This window comes from Larimichthys crocea, chromosome XVIII, assembly GCF_000972845.2.
Source record: "Larimichthys crocea isolate SSNF chromosome XVIII, L_crocea_2.0, whole genome shotgun sequence".
NCBI classification, from domain to species: Eukaryota; Metazoa; Chordata; class Actinopteri; family Sciaenidae; genus Larimichthys; species Larimichthys crocea.
Window position 1 is genome coordinate 17,221,734 of NC_040028.1, and position 23,904 is coordinate 17,245,637.

General features: G+C 44.1%; 1 protein-coding gene across 1 annotated transcript in view; it reads right to left on the bottom strand.

Annotated features, from left to right (window-relative positions):
• nalf1b (NALCN channel auxiliary factor 1b) overlaps positions 1 to 18,940 on the bottom strand; it is a 75,108-nt gene extending 56,168 nt beyond the window's left edge. Inside the window, exon 1 of the mRNA XM_010750216.3 lies at positions 17,573 to 18,940. Within this exon, the coding sequence (XP_010748518.1) occupies positions 17,573 to 18,304 (732 nt within the window). The 5' untranslated portion in view covers positions 18,305 to 18,940. The remainder of the gene's footprint in view (positions 1 to 17,572) is intronic.
• Between the last annotated feature and the right edge of the window lie 4,964 nt (positions 18,941 to 23,904).

The window sequence follows — 23,904 nt, forward strand, 5'->3', positions numbered from 1 at the left end:
AAAGATTTGCTCCACATATGCAGTATAGACAAACGTTTTCTGCACTTGTTTGTTTGTCTGGAAGTCATTTTGAAAGGACAGAATGACGAGATGATGAGCAACTGCAGTTTTGGTCTGGTAAAAAGGAAAAAAAAACTCACAGGTGAAGTGGTTTATTGGAGAGATGTAGAAGCCTTAATTATGTAATTACGCTGAGGGAAGCCTTTTCTGTGTGGACACAGAAGACATTGAGTGTGGTGCCGGATCCCCACTGCTCACAGCAGCACTTATTCTACAGCCTGAACTGTGTCTGTCTTAGACAAGAACCCCGATGGTATCTCGGCTTTTTTTTAAATTACCTTTCTGAAACACAGCAGCAGCAAAAGTGTAAGCAATGGATTAAAACTGTGTGTGTTTAATGTGCTCTGACATACGCTTCAAATGATACAATGATACAACTGGTTCGCAGGAGTAGAGTTTGGAGTGACGCAGCAGCTCTGTTCTGGTCATTATTTGCCAAACCTGCCATCAGATATAAAGCATGCCGTAAAAGCATAAATCTAAGTACTGTGTTGTCAATGCATCCAAACCATCTAAATGTTATGTTTGAACCCACGTCACAACTATTTTACCTCGAGTTTGGCAATATGAGCGTTGTCGTCTTGCCATCAGAGCCAAAAACGTGAGTCTCTCTGTCCACTACTGTCAATGGTTATAACTGATAACATTTATTTACAGTTGTCCTTATAATGCTGTACTATAATAGTAGGGATAACTACCCTGTAGGTACAACAATGCAGGTATTAGAAATGCCTCAGGTGTCTGCAAGTATGTGCACTGATCCGATACCACCACAATTTATAAATTTATTGAAAATGGTATCTTATTTGCCGTATTTTTTTCCGCCCAAAATGGTGAAGTGATTACGTACTTTCTTTTCTTTGAATCTGAATGGCCTCAGCCTAACAAAACCCATCCCAAACACAATACTAGCCAATAGAGTTGTCACGATACTAAAATGAGTAACCACGATACTATACCAGACAAATTATCGTGATTCCGGGTATTATCGCGATACTGCAGCCTTTTTTTATTATTATTATTTTTATAAACTGCAATGTATTTGTACAAGTTAGTTTGAAACAACGACGTTTGTTTTTTAAGCAAAATTAGTGTTGCCACTGACGAAGACGCCACGGCAGACTCGCTGCTCGGGCCCGGTGCTTCTGCCATGGTGAGTGTGTTGTCTGTGTCTGGGCGAGACAGAACTTTAGCTTGTTGTTTGTTTTGAAGCGAGTTTCTATCGAAGCGGAGCTGTCTTCATGGAGTTCGTTCTTGCCGGCAGAAACACACGAACAGCCAATCAGCTAACAGACGGGCGGACCCAGCGTGCGGAAACAGCCTATCCCTGGACGTCACCAGTAACAGGCAAACAGCCAATCATTCAGCAGCTGTGGAGGTCGGTTGCGATTCCATGTTGGTTTGTTTACAAAGGAGTAGCATGCAGTGAGAAGCCGGGAGGAGAGCAGAGGCGGCCACTGTGTAGCGGAGACTGGCACCGGTAATATAGTAATCCACGGTAGTACCGTCGTGTAAAATTTCTAGTATAGTAGCGACGGTTATGATTTGGCACCGCGGGGTACCGTGTATACCGTCGGTATCGTGCAACTCTACTAGCCAATCAGAAGCAGAGTAGTTCAGGTCACTGTGTGCACTGTGTTGGGCACTGCCAACTATGTTTGCAGCACAGCAAAGAAAAGTTGATTTCCGGTGGCGTAACATTAACAGTTAGCTGAATGACTGCAGTTTAACTGGATAATAATAGTTACAGCTGTTTAAAATATACATATGCCTGTCTAGGTAGCTACAGCTGGCAAAATCAACACTGATCAGGTAGAAATGAGAAACCTACTTTTATTTACTTCTTTGTAAAATCAATGATGCAAATTTCAAGTGTAAAATTGGCCACGGTTATCACTGTATACTGCATATGCACTGTGCCAGAAAGGAAATCTTGACGAGCACAGAGCAGCAACTGAGCAAACAGCTCATTTTTTATAGTCCTGAAGAATTAAAATAACAATTTCAGACGAAGGAGTTATGTTATGTGAAGAATTAAAATAACAATTTCAGACGAAGGAGTTATGTTATGTGACTGAACCTAATCAGTTCCCCACAGAGAGATTTACACAAAAAAGAGCATTGATATTGCTGTAGACAGCTATTTGAAACCAACAGATACCCAGAAAATGGGCATCAACGTCAGTGGCGGGGTAGAAAAAAAGACGAGAGAGTAAGACAGAAAACCGGAGACTGAGAAAGAGGCTGAGTGGATACAGCAAGCAGGAAGGCAGTGATGATGTTATGGTGGGATGGGGGAGGTGAATAGAGGACTGATGGAGACAGAGGAAGAGATGAAAGAGAAAAGAGAGAGGCGAAGTGATTCTGTCAGTAACAGTCCTGCTGTCCTCTGTACAGGATATGACCCTCATCGTCCCCTATCAATCAATCATCATCATTTCCGATGCCAGGATTGTGCGACCAGCATCTGTGTGCCTCGACTGAAAGCATCAATCTCAGATGGCGAAAGGGGGGAGGGGGGTAGAGCCAAGCCTGTATGCTTCCCAATAACCATCCGCCCTCCTGATTGTCCACTCTACAGGTGTCCAGTTCACTCTCTTTCCAAGCATGCATCATCAATATTGTTTTGTTGTCAATCTCAGGCCCGCCCCCTCTTTTTGTCTTTTCTTTCCACCGTATGTCTTCTTCGCTTTTTCACGGCGGCTCCACCTCCCCAACGCCTCCCGTCTCACTCAAACCTCACCCCTGCTTTCAAATGGGAAATCAATAAGTCAGTTTGTGAAAGTCACCCTCGTTCTCTCTCACTCTCTCTTCTCGCCTACTCACACAGTCACACACAACATACAGTAATACTGCTTCCTTCGTATCCAGACGACGCTGCTCCTGACTGCTTCGACGTACGATTAACTGATGCCAACGACAAGATGAGGAACCCAAAACATCTGTCGTGACATCTGAATGTGAAGACAATCGCATTTAGAAAGGTGGTCGCTGAGAATGAATGGGAAGCCCCTAGCCCTTAGGTTCCCATAGAAAAGCTCAGGGAAGTGGATTTGCGCTAATCTGATTACACCAGATGGCTTTTTCTAAAAAAGAAAAAGAAAAAGAACAATCAGGGAAATCGTTACTGGTTGAAACTGTTTCAAAGAAACATTTGCAGGTGATTGGATTAACCATCTGTCATGGGCAAATTTCAAACTCATAACTACGTTGGTAGAAGAACAAAACCATCATCTCATCAATGACGAAACCCTAACCCTCTCTGTTTATAACGGATGCTTGCAGCATCTACTCTAACCTCTTCGGCACTTTGCACAAACGACGTCGCAGACACCTCTGCGTTAACTCGTGATCGTTGGTCTAACCCACTTTGGTTTGGACATGAGCACATGGCTTGAAGCTCGGCAAGATGGATCGCTGCAGCTGCCACGCGAGGTAAGCTGTGCGCTGCACTTTAACGAAGGTGGGTCAGTTTAACAGACGTGCATTTGTCAAACCACCAAGTCCTCCTCCTTAAAGTAGCAGTGTGTAGGCTTCAGTGGCAGCAGACGTGTAGTTAATGATTCTTATTTTCAGGTGCTTATACATTAATGAACACATAACAGTCTTTTAGTGTTTAAAAACACTTCGATAAAGTATCAGTTTCACCTTTGGGTGTCTTGTCAAGTCTTTTCTCAATGTCTCAGTCGAATACAAATACATGCAGTAGGTGGTATTTACACTTAATGTTTTAGTATTTTTTAATTTTACAAGAAAAAAACTGATTTCTTCAGTAAATGTACATCTGGTTAACTTCCACACCTCCACTAAAGAGCCGCACACAGCCGCTTCCCTGAGCTTTTTTTACGGGAACCATCTAGAAATGACTCCCACGCAGAGATTTAGTGAGCCCCAAGATTCATTGAGAGATTGAACTATTTACTATATATGAAACTATTTGCCACTAACAAACTATTTTAGTCTGTTAAAGAGACAACCTGAAGAACCGGCAGCCCAACAGGATCGTTTATTCTTGTAGTACAATAGACCAAGAGAGCCAAGAATAAGATCGCACATATGTGGAAACACCCTCACATTTATGCTCAGTAGAAAACAAGGTCAGGCAACCTCCACCAATCTGATTCACGCCAACTAGCCACCCAAGTTACTTCAGGTTATTTTAGTTACTTCCAAAATTGGTTCGGCTTTATGGCCAAACTTGTTTTCAACATCTCTTGGCTCTGGATTTTGGAAAATGCCAAAGAAGCCTGAGAATCTGGATAAGGTCACCTTGACTTGACTTTGCTCAAGGGTGCTTTCCGTAGAAGTCGTAACAACACGAATTCTTCCTAAGAAATGATGCTACACTTTTTATTATTAGAATAAACAGATATTCCCATGTTCAGATCAGGACAGGGCAGGTTCATACGAGGACAAATCTGAAGTGATAAACTAGTTCTTCAGCAACAGCTGGTCGAAACATGAATGTGTTGACCATGAAACAGTTAAAGAACAAAAACATTAAAAAAAATCTAAATGTTCCAATTAAAAATAGAGAAAAAACCACAGTCTTTTCATTTCACTTCAGCCCTTTGATTTGTGCCTAGTTGGTGTTTGTCAGAGATCTTCAGGGTCCTTCGGGGATTTCCTTCCATTGAGCAACTGAATTTTATGCTCTCCAAAGAGCATAGCCGTGTAACAGTGGAAGCAACCACAAGAGTGCTAAAAGGGGGATATGAAAGGCTACTGCTGTAAATCCTGCCATAAAGAGAAAGGATGGGAGACAGCTTTATCCAGCTAAGAGCCTTCACAGGAGGATTAGGCCTACAGGGAGCAAGACAGGGAGAGGAGGATGTGACGAACAGGGGCAGCGACTGTGTGTCGGGTAACAACCTTGAAAAAAAGAATAAAACAAGGGATGGAAGTGATGCTAAAAGGAAATGGATAAGAGGGGAAAACAAGGAGAGGAGAGTGTTGATACAGAGGTCAGACAGAGGATTACAGATATCTACATTAAAACACATTCATGCCCTCCAGAGCACAAACACACAAACACACACACAGGGGCTGTCTGGACAGCACATAAACCTGTTTTTATGTAAAGCTGATCCCAACTGTTGAAATACTCTATGACTGCCGTCTGGGCTGTGAGGTCACGATACCAGAAGTTTAAACTCTGATCCAATGCGAGTATTAAAACTCCAAAAATTAGGATCATTTTCACCGAACACACTGCAGACACACACCTGCCCGCCCCGCCTCTCTCCGTTTCATCCTCATGCATGGACAGCGGCATTTTATGCATTTGTACTTTTCTCACCTCCAATTCTGTTTTTCCAGCAGCAGGTGAGCCACGTGTGGAGGAGGCTTGTGACCAACATGGTACCGAATGACATCAGCAGCAATCAAGTGAGTTCACCGTTGCTTCACCTGGTCTGTGCTTTTAAATCAAACACTATCCATCTTCAACATGGCACGAGATAACTCTCTGTCTCTGCAGCAGAACGTGTGTGATTGTCAACAGACCGCATGGTGGGAGGAGAGAGGAAGAGATCGTCGACTAGTTAATCAACCAGCGGATGGCGACTTTTTTATATATATATATCTTTGGTACTTTTTAATATCAAATATATAGATAAGAGACGTTGCAGTGTTTTAAACACACGGTATCGAAAAAGTATCAACACATTTGACAACTCGGCTGTGCTCTGTCAGATTTTGGGCACGTTGGTATATGTTACAGATGAATTTTGACATATCAAACAAACATAATGTCCCTTTGTGATCCACTAAAATGAAGCACCTGGAGGTTTAACGTGTGATGTTTGTTTAAATATGTCAAATATGCGTCAATGCATACTCATTTTTGTTGCAGTTTTCCTGCTTTAGGATGCAACTACAATAAAACGGTTACACGTTATTGATACATTCTGCCTATAGATAGTTTATAGACAGTTCAGCAGTACCTTCGATTCAACTGTTTTCTGATACTACACGTTGGTTTGTGCATGTTTATGAACTTTCACGTTTAATCATATAATATATATTTTAAACATGTACAGGCAAAGACAGTTGAAATGTTTCGAATAATATCTGTAGGCAGACGATTTACTGTGTATATATTGTAGTTTATATGCCTTCTTCTTCTGCATTAGTCATGACTGTTTAAATATGAATGACACTCCATCCCAAGTACTAATATTGATACCACCGTCTAATGCATGCTGTGTACATATTTTATAGCAGTCAGTGAGAAGCAGGACTGCGGACTTAATCTTATGCTAACTTATTACCTTTCTGGGTACGGCAGAGAGAAAGAAAAACTTCTCAAAGGACTGAAAATGTTCCAGGGCATAAAATGAAGCATGAAACCTCCGGCTCGCTTTCTACGTTTACAGCACATGCCTTAGTATATGTGCTTTTATTTTCAAAAAAGCGAGGTGTCACAGCGGTGTGGGAGCAAGGAAGACGAGTGTTCCAGCTTCTCCTCAGTGCTTTTGAAAAGTCAATGACAGATGAATAATTTACAGAGAATCAGTCAGGGGGGCTGTCAACTGTAGAGCAAAACTGCAACACGAGAGACAAAGCGGCACCGTCCGTGTCATACAGGTTAGTTTACGAATGAGCAAAAGATGGAGGAGAAAGAAGGATGAAGCACAACAGAGGGAAAGGAAGGAGGAGTGGAACAGCTGCAGATGGGGGATGAGGACAGATAGACAAAAGGAGTTTTTAGACAAAGAGGTGAACATTCAGCAGGTGAAAAACCCCACAAACCCCTCCACCATCCATCCACTTCACACACACATACACACACACAGGGCAGGCGAAAAACCATTACGAAGAGGTGCCGATAAGGCCCTCATCATCAGGTCAAGCTCCCCTTCATTCCTCTCCTGTCTTGCTTTGTTCCTTTTCCATGTTCTATCTATACCCATCAATAACCTCTCTCTCTCTCTCTCTCTCTTCCCTCCCCGCCCCGTCCACCATCAAATTACTGAGTCAGACTGTAGGAGGTGTTGGGGTGAGGATACTACTTGCTTTGCAAACAGCCCACTCGCAAAAAAAAAAAATCCTCAGTCGGACCACCGAAACATACTGTAGGTCTCACATACTTTAAGCCTGCATCAGGCACCAGGAAAGGCTCCTTAGTGGTGAGGTGGTTGCTAGGTGCCACTGGAGTAATGATGTGAATAATCAGCCTCTTTGGCTTCATAATGCACGCTGTGAGGAGGACAGCACAAACTCATTTGCATCCGTTTGAATGGAGGCGTTTAGTGTAATGTTGTCTAAATCTCTTTTGGTGGTTTTTCCACCCGACAAGGAAAAACACAGGCAATCACCACAGAGGCAGACACAGAATATTCTTTTTTTTATATATAAGTCTGTATCATACACACAATGGTTGTTACCCTGATGCAATTTTCTACCAGGCTGCTCTGGAAAATGATACAATATTGTTGTCTTACTTCCTATAATTACCAGACATGGATAGAAATATCCATCATGACTGAAGACCTTCACATCATCAAAGCAAAGTCACTTGATCTGTTTCCGGAAACAACAACAATCCCCGGTGCTTTTCATTCTGAATGTCACCACTGGTCAAGTGAAAATACAAATGTTGCAACAGTGAGTTCATTTGAAGTCCTACTGAACCAATTATTCAAATTAACTCATTACTACTTTGCTAATAAGGCAAAAATGCCCGAGTGCTATTATTTATCTGTTTTTGTTTGTCATACGTATGATGGTAAATAACAGGAAATATGTCATCTTGTAATTTTCCATTATTTTCTAACATTTTATCAACAAAATTATTAATTGGTTAATCAAGAATAAAATCAAAGATCAATACCACTTTCGAACAGGTTCGGACTGCGATACTACTGTCATAAATATGGACACGTGTATTTGCTATAATTGGACGACTGGTGATCAAAAAAGTGCACCAACACAAGACATAGCAGCCAGTTAATATTACTGACCAGTCCAACAGCAGTTGAACTAGTTGGCTCGGTCACGCTCTCCTTTTCTCGCTTAGCTTCCTCCGTCAACGTCCTGTTCAGTCTTTATGTCCATAGAGGCTGCAGAGCCTGGTTACATTGCCCGCTTGTCCAGCTTCAGTTCAGGACGACACTCCCCATCAACATCCCCCGATCCCAGGCCTGAAAACCTCCTCTTCTACCCAAAACGCCTGTGGTACCAATACTAAAACAGTTGATGCGCAGCGGCTGGAAGGCATCAGATAGAAAACCAGAAAACATTTTCTCCATAAAACATGATCCAGTTTCACCGAAATCACTGAAATTGTTGGTGGTGTGTGACTTAGTGCCGTAAAAGCGTTACATACTTGTGGCTGTTACACAGTGTGAGAACAGACATCGGAATGGCAGAGACACCATTCATCTGATTCAGCATCAAAATGATATAAAACCTGATATATCCTCATTCCTCACGCCAAAAAAATGAAACGACTGCAACATCCCACCATGCCATGCACTCATGCATGCAAACATGCGCCTTCAACACACACACACACACACACAGACAGAAACACTAGCCTGATTAAAATGGAAAGAATTGGGACCAGGTGCTCAAATGAATTGTTCGTACAGAGAAAATACAGTATGCCAGACACACTGGGTATTCCCTCTAATCTACCCATTCATTTGTCATTCTCTCTCCCTCTTCTATTTGCTGCCGTCACCTGATTACTGTCAGTCTCTCTCCCCGTGTGTGTGTGTGTGCCGTTGTTGGTTATGCTGGAGTATGTCGTGTATATACAGCATGTACGTGTCTTTCTTCTGTCGCCGTTCTGCTCTGCTCTCTCTGAATCAGGACATGCTGTGAGCGGCTGATGATGACTCAGTAATGTGAGAATGTCACCAGAGTCTGGGAACTGTGACTGGTTTTCTGTTTCTCTGCCAGTGATGTTCAGACTGTAGCTTCCTCAGCACACTTCACTAGTGCTGCTGTCAAGTTTCTTTTTGTCCTTGTAGTTTTTTTTTGTTCCCATTTCAAATGTCTTTTTATGCAGGTAGAAACCGGATGCAGTTCATTAACATTTCCATCAATGCATCTCCGTTAGTCAGATCACGGGTTTTGAAGCTCAAAATCTGCGACGCTGGCCGCTGCCATGTTGGCTGTCATGCCTCTGCCACCTCCCTGCTAATCTAAAGCGGGCCGAATGACGCCTGGGTGCTCCAACAAGCCATCTGCAATAGCACCCACCTGTCAATCAAAGCGGCCACGCTGTAAATCCTGCATAACTTTAAGCCGTAATATAATGTGAACAGGTGAGTTGTATATAAATTCACCCTCAGTACAGTTGTCATGAACGGGGAAATTAGCTACAGAGACCAAAACTGTTTTTACACAGGCTGTAAACATGTTTTTTCGCTGTGAAGTTTGGACATTTGAACATGGGACTTAATGGAGACACTCACTTCTGGAGCCAGCCTCAAGTGGACGTTTGAGGAACTGCAGTTTTTAGCACGTTCACAGACACAAAGGTTTCAGCTCGAAATAGCTGTAAGTATAACTATAACTAACTAGTGGTGTCCTGCTGTTCACATGTCATAGACACACGGATGCAACATGTGTACGTCTGTGGTGCATGGAAGCAGGAAGTGGATGGGATCTGATATGAATCCCTTCTCGCCTGGTGGCTGCAGACGGGGGAGGTGACGAGGAGCTTGGGCGCTTTCCAGGAGCATCAACATCATATACAGGAAGTCACAGTCACATTAATCAGATCCTGATTGAAAAAAAAAAATCAGCCAAACCTATTCGACATTTGCTTAATCACCACTGATGCTTACGTTCTGTGTGACAGACCACAGTTTTCCCACTGTCAGCCACTAGCCACCAGCAGAATCGAGGAATGAGACTCAAACTCATCTCACTCCTCTTCCACCCATGGATTTTTATTTATTTTCAGACTTGTAGTGACTTCAAGTGACATCACTTAAAGTGATTTATCAGATTAAGCATAGCTCCCCCCGGAGCCACAAAAGGCTTCATACTTTGTCTTCACATATGCAGCAGCACATCCCAGCATCTATAAACACTCGATGTGTAAATTGGATGGAGTGCATTGTGACAATCATGAGAAGAAGACCTCGTTCACCTCAAACTCATTCATGATTCAGACGGGTTTACCTCGGAGAGATTGTAAATTCAATGCAACGTGCGGTTTCATTCCATTTCTCGTCCGATATGAAGACTATTTCCACAGAATACTAGAAATTGTGTTTAAAAGCACTTGCACTCTTTACAAATGTTTTTCAAAGAACGGCTTCAATGACGTTCTGATTTAATGGATTCCCATTTTGTCAGTGGTTCGCCTTCCAAAAAACAGCATGTGTGGTGAGTGGATCATAGATGTAGATGTGTTTTTAAATGTCTTCTGACATCGTGTCATCTTCTTTCTGTTTGCCACCATGTAACACTGCATAAAAGCAAAGCGGGCACATCCTGGACACGAGTGCAAAGATCTGCTGCAGAAGCATACTGCTTTCTGTTTTTAAGCCACGGAGACGCTGATCATTTCATACGGCCCCAATTTATTTGTTTATCGATTTTTACGTCTCCTGCGTTTAATGTCGGTTATCAGTTATCAATAGCAACCATTTCCACTCGGTCTCCCCCCTTCCCTCGCTTCGCTTTGTCACAGAAAAATCAAAGCTGACACATCACCCACTCGTCAAATCGTTCATCTAAGCATACCAGTGAGACGGAGAGCAGAAGAGACGGATAACAAGTGTGCATTTGTAATAGTCATAATTTGTTTATGTCACAGATCTGATTGAATTGGGTGCATTGAAAGGACTCATTGCATCTTTTATCTCATTACCAGTGGAGCTGAGCTATGGCCTGCAGTGATTGGCTGGATACACGCGGCTTGTTCTTGCACACACACACACACACACACACACACACACACGTGCATGAGCAAGCAGATACTGTTGGCCTTTTTTTTTTTTTTTTTTTTCAGCTGGCCTGAACAGTACCCACGAACCAGGCAAGCAGGACGGCACTCCTCCATGAGGGAAAGGACTTTTTATCACAGCAGTGGCCTGAAGGGAAGAGGGAGGAAAATTATATAGAGAGAAAGAAATGGGTGTGGATGTGTTGATTGGAGCCGAGGCCCAAGGCAGTGAAGGAGGAAGCCGTACGGTCTCATTGTGCCGCGTAGACGGGGAATCGAGGACGACGAGGAGGCGTTTCCATGGGAGTGCTGCTGTGTTCTTCTCCAACAGACGCATTCCCTTATCTCCTGCCCGGGGAGAAACAAACACTGGAAGCTCATATGACGGGGAGTTTCTCTGGATCTATTTGAGCTGCATAGAGAAGCTACAGAGACCTAATTGAGTTTGAGAGAGAGACTTGCAGCCGGTGTTGATCGCAGAGCAATCTGTACATTATGCGCTGTTTGGTTTAATCCACATAAAAAGGCTGTCAGCTTAGACAAATGTGTAGTTAAGCATAACATCCTTTTGTAGTCAAGAAAAAATGACTGCGTGTTATGCTGAGACAGCGTGTTCCCTCGTGGTGTTACTACCTCTGAGTTGTCCCAAACTTACTGAATAATACATACAGACACTGTGTATGTTTTATCTTCTTTGTCAGCTGGAGCTAAAGCATCCAGGTCCTGCGTGATGTGTACATATAGCTCTATTTGCTTTAACCGTGCTAGAGAGAAAGTCAGTTTGCCGATCAGTTAGCTTTGGAAATATTGGGAAGATTGCAACGAAATGCAGTTATCCGATTGACATTGGCATCTAGCTCCACAAGCAGGTTGACAGTTTGGGAGTGTAATATCGAGCTGGATCTTACCACGGGGTTCTTTAGTAGCTGTTCTGGAGCTTTCAGTTGTATCGCACAATCTAAAAGTGTAGGCCGACATGAGCAAGGGGCCCTAAAGGCCTCAGAAAAATGGACATTTTGTGTTGATGTGTGTGATATCATTATTATCATCTCTCATTTATTGTACGGTGTCCTTGGGTGACAGAAAGGCGCCTATGAAATAAAATGTATCATTATTATTATTATTATTATTTGAGAAGAATAAAGTTTCAGTCTCAGCTATTTGTGATATTCTTACAGTAACCTTTAGTCGATGCAAGAGTTTTACTCAACCAGTCACTCGTGATTCACATAGTCGCTGAAAATAAAAACTCTCCTCTCAGTCTGCGTCATGCCACTGACACTAAAGTATCAGGGAGTTGTTTCAACAAGGTGAGGCAGGAGTGACTTACACACGGCTGCTAACTGTACCAGCTGCCATTAACTAGTTAGCGGTCTGGGACTTTGGAGTACTGAGGGATTGGGGTTGGTGCTTGTTTACAGGTCACGGCGACAGGTTTTCAGGTCCAGGGAAGGGGAACTGTGAGGGATGCTGCCCCGAGAGCAATGCTTCATTTATATTTCCGATGATTAATTCATTTAATTAGTTCATTTAAGTAACATTAAACATCATCCATCACGTGACCGGACGTGAAAGTCAGAAGTCATTTACTGCTGTTTTGAAGTACGAAACTTCTGTGTTACGTTACACTGCGTTGAAATGAATGAAGAAATTGTTCCAACACATTTAGATGACCACTTTTCCCATTAGCATTTAACAGGCGGCTCACTACGTGGCCTTTGAAAGACTTTGAAAGACGGATTATTATGATTTTTTTTATTTCTTTGTGATGTAACAGTAGTAACGATGTTACTCTTCACATTCTTTAGCTAAAAACATTTACTGATGCCCTAAACTATATCTGGATATATTTAAAGATGAAGAGTCGGGTGCAATTGTGTCCAGGACTTTGAATTATTCCCATCAGCCTCAGCAATACTTTGTGTTTAGTGCCAAACATCAGCATGCAAACAGACCAAATGAAGCTGCTTACCATGGTAAACATATCTAAATATATGTTCCTAATTTACCTTTAACCTCATGGACCTCATGCCTGCAGACTCTGTTTGCTGTATTTCCATCCTGTCCTTCTCTAGATCTCTGGTGGTGACGTAACGCTGAACAGTGATGTTTTGTAACTCTGCTTAATTTGATAGAAAGCCCAATCATCCCATCCTCGCTGCGGAGTTAAAACATAAAGCTAAACAGCTCAATTAATTAGGGGCACGACTGAATGGTCTCGTAGAAATTGTAGAAAGAGAGTGATGAGGAGAAAGATTGAATAAGCAGAGGGGACGGAGAGGCTGGGTAAAGGAGCACACAGTGGGATTTGTGTGTGGACAGGCCTGTAATTGAAAGGAAGAAAAAAAAAAGGCCTTAACCTAGATCAGTATCTATCACTCCGTCAGGAATAGAGAGCTCAACAGCCACATACAGTCTTCCCAGAAAGGAAGAGCAAAACCAAAAAGCCCCTGGTGGGTTAGTCTATAAGGACGAGGGAGAGGAGGGTGGAGGAGAGGTGATGTAGGGACGAACGCGGGACATGTGTACGTGTAATGTCGGTTCCTCGGAGCTCCGACACAGATGGGAGAAAGACAAAGAGAGAGAGAGAGAGAGAGAGAGAGAGGATGTGAAAGTAAGCGAGAGACAATGACAGATAGAGGGAGAGAGGAGATCAACATGTTGAGATACAGCCCTGGAGACACAGCCACCAGAGAAGCAGAGAATTATGGGAGTGCAAATTAAATTACACCGGAAGGGACAGTCAGGTCTGGACCTGCAAGAAACATTGCACATGGGGCTCCTTGTGTGCATGTTTGTGTGTACGTGTGTGTGTGTGCGCGATATAAACAGCTACATGCAGAGAGATCAAAAGGTGTAAAGAACACAAGAAGGAAAGAAAATAAAGCATCCCTCTTCCATTATTTTTTGATCTGACGTCCATTTCTTTGGCATGCGGTGTACTGTACGACACACGCAGCACCAAAAGTTCAATTTGAAGCCAAACTGTGCTGTCAGCACAGCCGAGGGTTACAGCGGGAAAGCCTCATTTGCTCACAATAATGTGAACTTCCTTTAGTGTGCCACCACTCTTCCATCTCAAATGAAAAACCTCATATATTAAGAGCCTTAAGTTACTGTAAACACGGTTAGTCAGCTTCATTCTCCCAAAATTAGTTTTCCGAGGCGCAGCGTTGGCTAAACGCCGCTCCCAACAATCTTTTTCACCGCAGACATTTTGACTTATCATAAAAAGGAAAAGCACAGGTGTTACCAACATTAGCATAGACTTCTGTTTTCTTCAAACATCCCAGTAAACCATGGCAGCGTGGCAGTGAGCCAGCATGCACCAACTCCAGGACCCTGACACCGAAGCAGCTAAATGGAATTCAGCCATCGTTGGTTTTGTTATTTACACCTGCGATTTTCATGCATTTCTGATTCATATACTATCTTTATTATTATCTTTGTTTATTATTTAAATGTGTTGACGACATAAATTGTGAATCTAATGTTAGCTGGGCTTTAATACTACTAACTATTTTGCTTATAGCTTCTCATAACGCCAAAAAATTTAAAATACCTTCATTTATAATTAAGTAGCCACAGTTGACTGTATATCTTTGTACCCTGTCTGCATTCATTTCGCCACTGCCAGCCAGTAGCTTTGTCCTTTACACAGCCTACTGTAGTCTCAGGTACTCATGTAACACAAACCCAGTGAAAAAGTGTCGTGTACGGTCTAGGAAAATGAAAACACAATCCCTAAATGAGAGCTCACACTCTTGTTGTTTTGCCTGTGACTTACAGTGTGTACAGTATGATAATACAAAGTCTCTCTTATGCATTTACTGCATATCGCAGAGGATGGAGGGTTTGAATGGTGAAGCAGATTCTGCATCACCACACTGTGCTAAACATACAACTCGCCAAGGGCAACCCTGACTGCTTCAAAAATCAATATCCATCCATGTAAGAATTTGCATTATATCAGGCTGATCCAGGGCGCTTTTCAAACGTTTCAACCATTTCAGCGCTGAAGAATATTTAGCAAGCCTTCACAATAACTTTGCACCAACTAAACATTCAAATATTTAAGTGTCTTGCTTGTTTTGCTCAGTTAACTGACATCAGCATATCTGTCAGTAAACAAGACAGAATGATGGTGTGCTTCTGTACTGTAGTTACATAGCTCCATTCTAATCTACTAAAAGCGCTTTTACACTATGCATCTCATGTAACACGCATTCATACCATAAACTGCTCATCAGTTTTAGGAGCTACCTAAGATAATTCATACATTCTCACTCCGATGGCCTTCTGGACCAATTTGAGGTTGAGTATTTTGCCCAAGGACATAGACCGGAGGAGCCGGGAATTGAACCATCAATCATCTGATCAGTGGACAACCCACTCTACCGCCTCTACCACAACCGCCCCTGTGAAACTGTAGTAGTGGATGCTGCAGGCTTGTAATGTCTCCTGATATGTGTGGGCTGTTTATGTGTTGATATTGTTGCCTCCCAGTGACAGTTCTCCATCTTCAAATTCAAAGTTATTATCTTCTATCACCTGCTTTAAATTTAACCCTTACTCTCACCTCACGTCTTCACCGCTGCCTCACTGCTTCTGTTCGCCGATCCTCCGAACTTATACGACGTCGCCACACACACACACACACACACACAGCGTGCACGAACACCACGTGGTGTTACAGTCTCAACCCGTTTGAAATAGAGAGCCTTGAGCGACCGTTCACAAAATGTGAACCGAGGCGAGCGGAGAGGTCTGAGATGAGAGAAATAAGGCCGATAAGAGTGAATAGCAAATAATTGTTGTTTCAAGCTGTCTAATGTCTTTTTATTGTCCGGCAGAGTGGTTCTTCAAGGAGCAGCGGTTTGTGATGCAGGCCTGGGGTGCTGTGCTTTTACAAAGGTCATACGAACGCTGGAGCAGATTAGCAATTCAGATTGGGCTAAAGGGGCTAAAAGGCTGCTGTAGCCCTGCCTGAGTCTGATTACATTAGCAAAGAGTAGGAGTGCAAATGCACACAACTGATTAGACGGCATGAGAAGGAAGCGGCCACGAGATGTTATAGGAAACAGATTCAGGCACATATATATATATGCATGCACATCCATCTCCGACAAAGCGGCATAACAATAAGGTATGAGTCACAATGAGCACACATATACGCAGCACATGATTCCATTGTGAAGGTTTATCCTCGGTATATCTTCCCACCAACTATCCTTCCACACACATACGTGGATTATGAGCACTCGCAGCCTGGCGCCGTGACCATCTGCCCTTGTGCAACATCCATCTTGTAGAAATGAGTTTGGGCTGCGGGATCGTTACGAGGGGGGAGACTTCCTGCTTCTTTTATTCCTTGACCCGTGTTGTGGCGCTATCTTGGTGATGATGCAACCACTCAGAGCTTTGGACACATTTGATAACAGGACAAGAAAATCTGTGCATCAAACTTTTTAAATTTCATCTGCCGAGCACAAATAAAGCTGTGCTGTAGATACTAACATCATATATCTCTGCACAAATCTCCATGAACCATATTCCATGCTTCACATTCTCAGTCCTGTTAATTAAAGACCCCCACGCTGCACATTTTCCGTCTATCAGGCAGGTTCATGAGTTCCTGTTTGCCTAATCAGGTATGGGTAGAGGTGGGAGACATGGAACATGTTGGTCACTGGCAGACTAATTCAAAACAATGGACATCATTTCACACAGCTAACAGATACAAGCATGCCCTCCATCCTCCTGAAAGGCCTTTTCAGCAGGGCCTTCTCTCAGCACCACGGACAGAGAGACGGCGAGCACAGGGGAGGGGGGGACACACAGCTGAAGGCAAAGACGGAGCCTCTGCAACAGTCCAGCGCACAACAAATGAAACAGATTGGAGTGTCATTTAACCAATGTTTGCTCACCGTGTTTCTGTTTACAGGTGAGTTTTCAACGCTCCTTGGGCCTTAAAGTAACACAGGACAAAGAGTGTTTATCTGTATGTTTATGTGTGTCTGTGTGTGTGTAGGTAATGTAGACCGAGGCGTGCAATTCTGTCTGACTGTCAGACTGTTATTGGAACAAACAAGCAAACTGGGGACAATACAAATCCTGGATTATGTGCAGAAATCACTCGCGCGCTATTAACGATATTGAAATGAGCACCACTCTACAGCACTGCACACTCTTTCATCTCACAGAGGGAGAGAGAAGCTGCAAGTGCAAGCTCGGCCCTTTTTTATGTCCTAAAATGTTAAATGTCACTTCACACACAGTCACAGGTCACAAAGTAGTCCATACCACAAAGATCTGCAGAGACCTGCAGGAGCTGCAGGAGCATCTCCATGATGCTCATGTTTGTGCAAAACCCAAGTGATGCAGTGAAGCCACTGATAGCCTGAACTCTGCAAAAGATAAATACCAATATGCTGACAGATATGCCCAACGGTTGCCATGACGACTGAGAACCCACCCCCTTAAATGCACTTGCGCGTGCGCGCGTCTGTATGTGTGTGTGTGTGCGTGCATATGTGTGTGTGTGTGTATGTGCATATGTGTGTGTGTGCGCACACACGACCCGGCCTCGTTTTAAAGTCCTACCTTGCATTCCTCCATGCACGTCCTGACCGAGTATGCATCCGTCTCGTATTTCTGAACCAGCAGCTCAAACTCCCGGTAGTTCTTCTCCGCCTGCTGGTCAAGACTCTGATAAGCCCGGACACACTTTGTGCATCCCGGCAGATCCACCCCCATGGCCATATCCAGGGTGCAATTCAAATCGTCCGGACTCGTAAACCCGTAAAACAAATCCAAAAGTGAGTAGGAATTACAAAAAGAAAGGTATAAATCGCTCAGATTCACGTACGCCAACTGTGTCCCCTTTTCCCCTCCATCGGAGAGGCCCAGGCACACGGTCTCCGCGTCCGTGAAAGTAAAGCAGTCTTTGGACAGGCTGTCGGGGTGACAGGTGTCCATTCGCCACAGAGGTTTGGTAGAATTCCCTAGAAAAATAACATCTTGCTCTCTGGCGAGACCGTAGGGGTCAGGTGATGTTGGGGTATGGTGTCGGTGGAGGGAGTTTGGGTACTCGCCCATGTCCGTAATTGCAAGCCCCTCGTCCGACCGCTTGTCTCGGGTTCGCGTCAGTTTCGCCTCGGCGCAGAACCACAAGTGATCAGAGAGCAGGACGGTGATGAACAGCAGAGAGGCCAGCGACAGTCGCCATCTCTGGGCCCGCTCCGACTCGGTAAATGGCTTCTCGTTCTCTCGGGGTGCAAACCAGAATTTTAAGCCTTCATCATGCTGCCGACGCATCCAAGCACCCCTGGTCATATTTTAGAAAAGTGCTGCCCTGGCCGACTCCACCGCGGGGGCTGCTCTGCCACAATACTCATTGACTTAGGGGGAGATGGACTCCGGTTGGTTCTCCTCTGTAACGGTGGGGTGCCGTGCCTCCGCCGGTCCAGGGCGCTCCTCTATCGCGCCCACAACACTCGGTGCTATTCCGATCCAATTAGCGCGCCCGCACAGATTAAGCTTCGCGCTGCCGCATCCCGGTTCTCCATGGCTCTCCGGGGGGAAACGGCGTCCTCTTTGACCGCATGCCCCCCTCTCCTTACCGTCCCTTTCCCCGGGTTTGTTCTCTCGTCAGGGGGGCGCAGGGAGACCAGCTGTTGCGAGCCTCTCGGTGCTGATGCTGCGCGTCTGCCGCCGTTCGCTTTGCAGATTCACTTAAAGGAGAGCAACGAGCCCTTTCGATGCACGCAGGCTGGTTTCTCTGTCCCGTACCTGGGCGGAAAGCCTTGAATCATTTCTCCCGTTGGCCATTGTCATCTTGGACCGCGGTTAAGTTGCCGCCATGTTCGTCTTGAAACACTTTTTCGGAGAGCTGGATCTGTTTGCGTCATCTCCATCGTTGCGATAGCTCCATCGTTGCGCAGTGGCGGAGCAGCTTATTACCTATGTGCACACACACACACACACACACACACATACACACACACAGGGAGGGGGGAGAGAGGACGTGGGGTGGGGGTGGAGGGGGGCATGCACACATAAAGGTGTTGGAAGGTGGATCCACTTTTCTCTCAATGAGTCGCCAAATGTCACCTTACCACAAACGCACACTTTTGGCGACATCTTGCTTTTGGTGCAGGATAGCCTCGATCTTCCATTCACAAGAACAACAATGCAGTTAAGTCATTACACACACACACACCCACACACACACACACACACACACACACACACACACACACACAGTTTCCATATAGTCATTAGGATTCATTGATCCGGGCCCATTTCATATACCCAAATGCAGGCAGTAAATCCTCAAATTATAGAGCTTTCTCACACACACACAGGAGCCAAAGGGCTGAAATTAAGATGCAGGAAATGAAAAGCTTTGGAACACAAGTGAAAACTAGGCAGGCTCGAGCCTCTGAACAAAGTGGAAAAGCAGCTGAACAAGCAAAAAGGGTCTGTGCTCGCTCTTGTGGATTTACCAGTTATCATGTACCTGCAAGTGGGTCCCATCTTATCAGCTGTGTTGTGTTTGGTCAGCTGGGGGGTTTAAAACAAACATATGACTTACAGTATGGCCCATATGCCTGTATGCAATATGTGTGTGACACAAATAGAAGGAGAGAGAGGGAGAGAGAGAGGTGGTAGTTGCTCTAAGGCTGCTGAAAGTAAATTACAGTATTTATCCTCATCTTTAAAGCTACTAATCATTGTCAGCGTGCATGGCTTGGAGTGCTACCAAAGAGAGTGTTGCTTGATGTTAATGGGCTGTATATTGGGGATAAGACAAGAGATGATTACCTGATTAATTTGTGCTCAAGGCAGCTTCTTCTACAATTTGTTGTGGAGGGGGGGAGGAAAAAAAAGGAAGTCCTCATCTAACACCAATCCAATTAGTTTTAGTGGAACCAAACGAAAAATGAATAGGACGAATGAATAGAGCATTAAATGAAAATGTTACCGAGCTGCGGATGGGTCACTGTTTGTGGAAGCTGTCACCGAGGTTTACCTTTTGTAAAACCTCCTTCAACAGAGAGGTGTTTGTTTCCTCTCGTGTTAATGATGGCACTGTAACTTCTGACGAGTGCACTCCACAGTTGTTTAAAAAAAAAAAAAAAGCACTAATGCAGCGCCTGTTTCTGTGAAGTGGAGGGAATAAGTCTTGTCAGTAAGATAATTTGCTGATTTATCACTGAATGTCAGGAGGGGGGGGGGGGTGCCTCGCACAAGGAGACTCCCGTTTGCTTGATGTTTTTCCCACCCCCCCTCTTTTGTTCTGTGTTTCACCCCTGTCGTCGTGACGGCATGAATTTGTGGTAGGAGCATTAACTGGGTTTGAAACGACGCGTGGTGTTATGGCAAACATCTGTTGTGTCATTGCTCGGGGTGCTTGAATGCTCATCGCTCGTCACTCATTGCTCTCACATATTATGTCACTGCAGGATGCTGTGATCGTGCCTCACGGGGGTAGATGTCCTACTTCAGCTGGGATTGTCTAGTCTGCCTTTAACTGTCTTTGACCCTAACTGTGTGTGTGTGTGTGTGTGTGTGTGTGTGTTTGTCCACAGTCCCCTCTATTGCAAAAGGCCCATTATACCTTTTCCACGTCTTTAAATCTGATTGGTTTGAGCTGAACGCCCGCCTGACTTATGTCAGCACCTGAGAGGTGGCCAATCAACAACATACGGAGCATGTGTCTGGCACAGCAGAGAGTTGTCAGTTTCACACCATCCCGACACTTTTCTACCTGTGTGTTAGTGTGTATGTGTGTGTGTATGTGTGTGTAAAGGAGACAGAAGTAGTGTAAGGGCAAGAGTGAGACAGAGAGAGTGAGAGAGAGAGGGAGACTATGTCTGTGAGGTGAATGCAGATCACTGGCCCATCACAGTAACAGTAAGGGCTGGCAGACATGACTCATCCACTATCCATGCAGGGGAACATGTGTGTGTGTGTGCATACATGTGTAGAGTTCATTGTGTTATCTAACTGTGCTGATACAGTTGCTAAATCAAATGTAATTTACACAGTTGATGGAAATCAAAAACACACAATATGTGCGTCATTCCTTATCAAAACCTATTTTTACATCATTGTCCTGTCCGGTTTGTCAAAGACACTCCCGAGTACATTCGTGTCATTCAGATTAAGCTCAACCGTCTATTTATAAAAAAGTCTATTTAAAAATGTTTCACACGCAAATATGAAAATAACCAACTGGAGGCTTCGTTGTCTTTTTAGTATTCTAAGTTGAAGTCTGATTTTGATTCATCTCCAACTTTAAAAAGTAACCGCATCTTTCGCTGTTCCTCTCGAGGCTTAAACCAACGCCGACAGCTCTTTCATGAGCAGTTTAAGTTCTTCGTCGAGACCTTTTTGCCCCCCCGATGTTCACTAGCTCATCATTGCAATGTGCTTCGCCCACCCGTCAGCACTCCTGATGGAGGGAGACAGGGGGGAGGAGGAGGAGGAGGAGGAGGAGGAGGAGGAGAGACGTGGCTGGTAGACCGGACGCCGCGACAATCAGAGGAAGAGGAGGAGGAGGAGGAAGAGGAGAACTGGGTGAAAGAAAGGAGACAGGTGACATCATCCAACTGTGCTGAAACTTCTGTCAAATCCACGAGCTTCGCACTTCCTACACACTGTGTCAGCTTTCAAATTGACCTCTTTAAGTGAATCTCTTTCCGTGTCTTTGCAGCTGGCTTTCAGATGCATTCATTATCTTCCTCTCCTCTTCTATATTACATTTTTTTCCCCCTTTTGTTCCTCCTTCCTACCACCACCATCTCTCTCTCTCTCAGCGACTCTTCTGATGAGACTCTCACTGGAGCTCTCGCACCCCGTCCTCCTCTGTTTTCCAGGCTCCTCCTGTGATTTCATCCGTCTGACGTCAGGGAGCAGAAGGAGACATGCTCAGCCTTTCTCATTGGTCGGGGAAGGCAACACCCTCAGCCGCGGCTTACTGTCCTCAATGGATGTGTGATATATGGTTTGTGCACTATCCTGCCCAAGAACAAGTTTGGTGTATACACCTGCAAAGACGTGTGTGTGTGTGCATGCCTGTGTTTGTGGTTATTCAGCTGTTTTGTATTAATATAATTATTATTTGAAGGTGAAAGTTCATTCCTGACTTTAAGGAGTAGCAGAACTATTGACTGTCTTTCAACCTTATCTCACAAACTAGACATAATCTGCTTATAATATATCTACTGCTGACAAGTTTTTAGTATTTGTGTTACTTTCCGGGCAGCCATTGATTTCCACTTATCCTCTTATGGTATAAGAATCCATTTTTTTTTTAATAGCAGCACTCTGGCACAGTGGTTACCACCACAGTGCTTCCCAGCAAGAAGGTTCTGGGTCCAAACCCACCAGCCGGCCTTTCTGTGGCTGAGAAGTTTGTGGGTTGTCTCTGCAAAGGATAAGTAGTCTTTCTTATTTAATACAGTCATAACATTAAGTCTTTTCTTTTAAATATGTTATGACAGGAGAGGCAAGTGAATGAAGTAAAGATGATTTAACAGATGTGTTGTGATTATCAAGTCTTGACAGAAGTGTTTGGCACTTAGAGTCTACAGAGAGACTGCCCTGAGCAACCAGCAGCAAGATAAATCCTCCAACCCCGTATAGTCCAAACGCTGGTGGTGGCTGATGACTCTGCTGGGGCTGATGGCGGATGAAATGATGAAGCTGATGATTCTGCTGAAGACTCGGTGGAGGCGGGGAGGTGGAGGGGCGAATAATAGCCTCGGATAATGACAGCAGGGAAATCCGTGTGAGCAGGCGTAAGAGGGGTGAATGGCAGGATGGCGGAAAGTCAGAAATCTTCACTAGAGCTTCATTAAAACAACAAACGTCCTCCTATAGATACAGAAATGAATGGAAACCAATGGCTGCCTTACATCAGCAGTGATGTAAGGTATACATGATTTCCCATGGTCCTGTGTGTATGTGTGGGCTGTGTGCTGAAACAGTTGTACATTGTTTAGTCTGTTTACTTGGTCACCGGAGTCGAGGGGGATTAGGCAGATGATGCAGCTACCGTGCTACTGTTCAAACTCCCCAGCCGGCACCACCTCTCCTCCGCCTCAGGGTTTTACTCTTCTTATCGATTGACTTACCCCATTTCCATTCCAGGAATCACTCAGCAGGCTTATCAACACAGCTCACTTTCCCAAGGACACTGCCTATTCCCATATCCATGATCCTGAAATCCTGGCCTATATTCCCACAGTGCAGTGCTGGATCTCTGCGATCACCCAGCCTGCAGCTTCAAAGGGAAGGAAGCAAAGGAAATATACAGAATACAGTAAAGGAGACTGAAACAATTAGCATCGTTTAACTAGTAACCTATTTATATTTTAACTCTCATCTCATGATAAATACAGTACAAACAATTATATTTAAAACATCCTTGTTAAAAACATCTTCCAGTGATTTCACTATTATAACGCTTCTCATATGAAACACTGAATATGTGCATAACATGATTAGATATACTGTGTGTGTGTGTGTGTGTGTGAGAGAGAGAGAGCGGATGTGTTTGTCTTCATCCTCTCTTACCCTGGTGTTACATCACTGATGGCCCGAGAGTGTATCCTGATTCTTTCACAGTCACTACACAATCTCTTACGTGAAGAATGATTGCTCTCTCTGGGAAAGGACCAGAAGGAGGCTGGTGAAATAATAATCACACGGTGTGTTTAACTCTTGTGACTCTAGTGCGAAGACGTGAGATGCTTTTTTGCACAAGATTTGAAATGTGAAATTATCTTAAATATGCGGCTGAATATGACTCTTTCTGCTCATAATGGATATGAACAATTGATGCAGAGGCTTTATTCGGTTGTTTATTTATAATGTTTGATTTTGGTGCACAAGTATTATCTTAATTTTGGCATACTCACAGCATG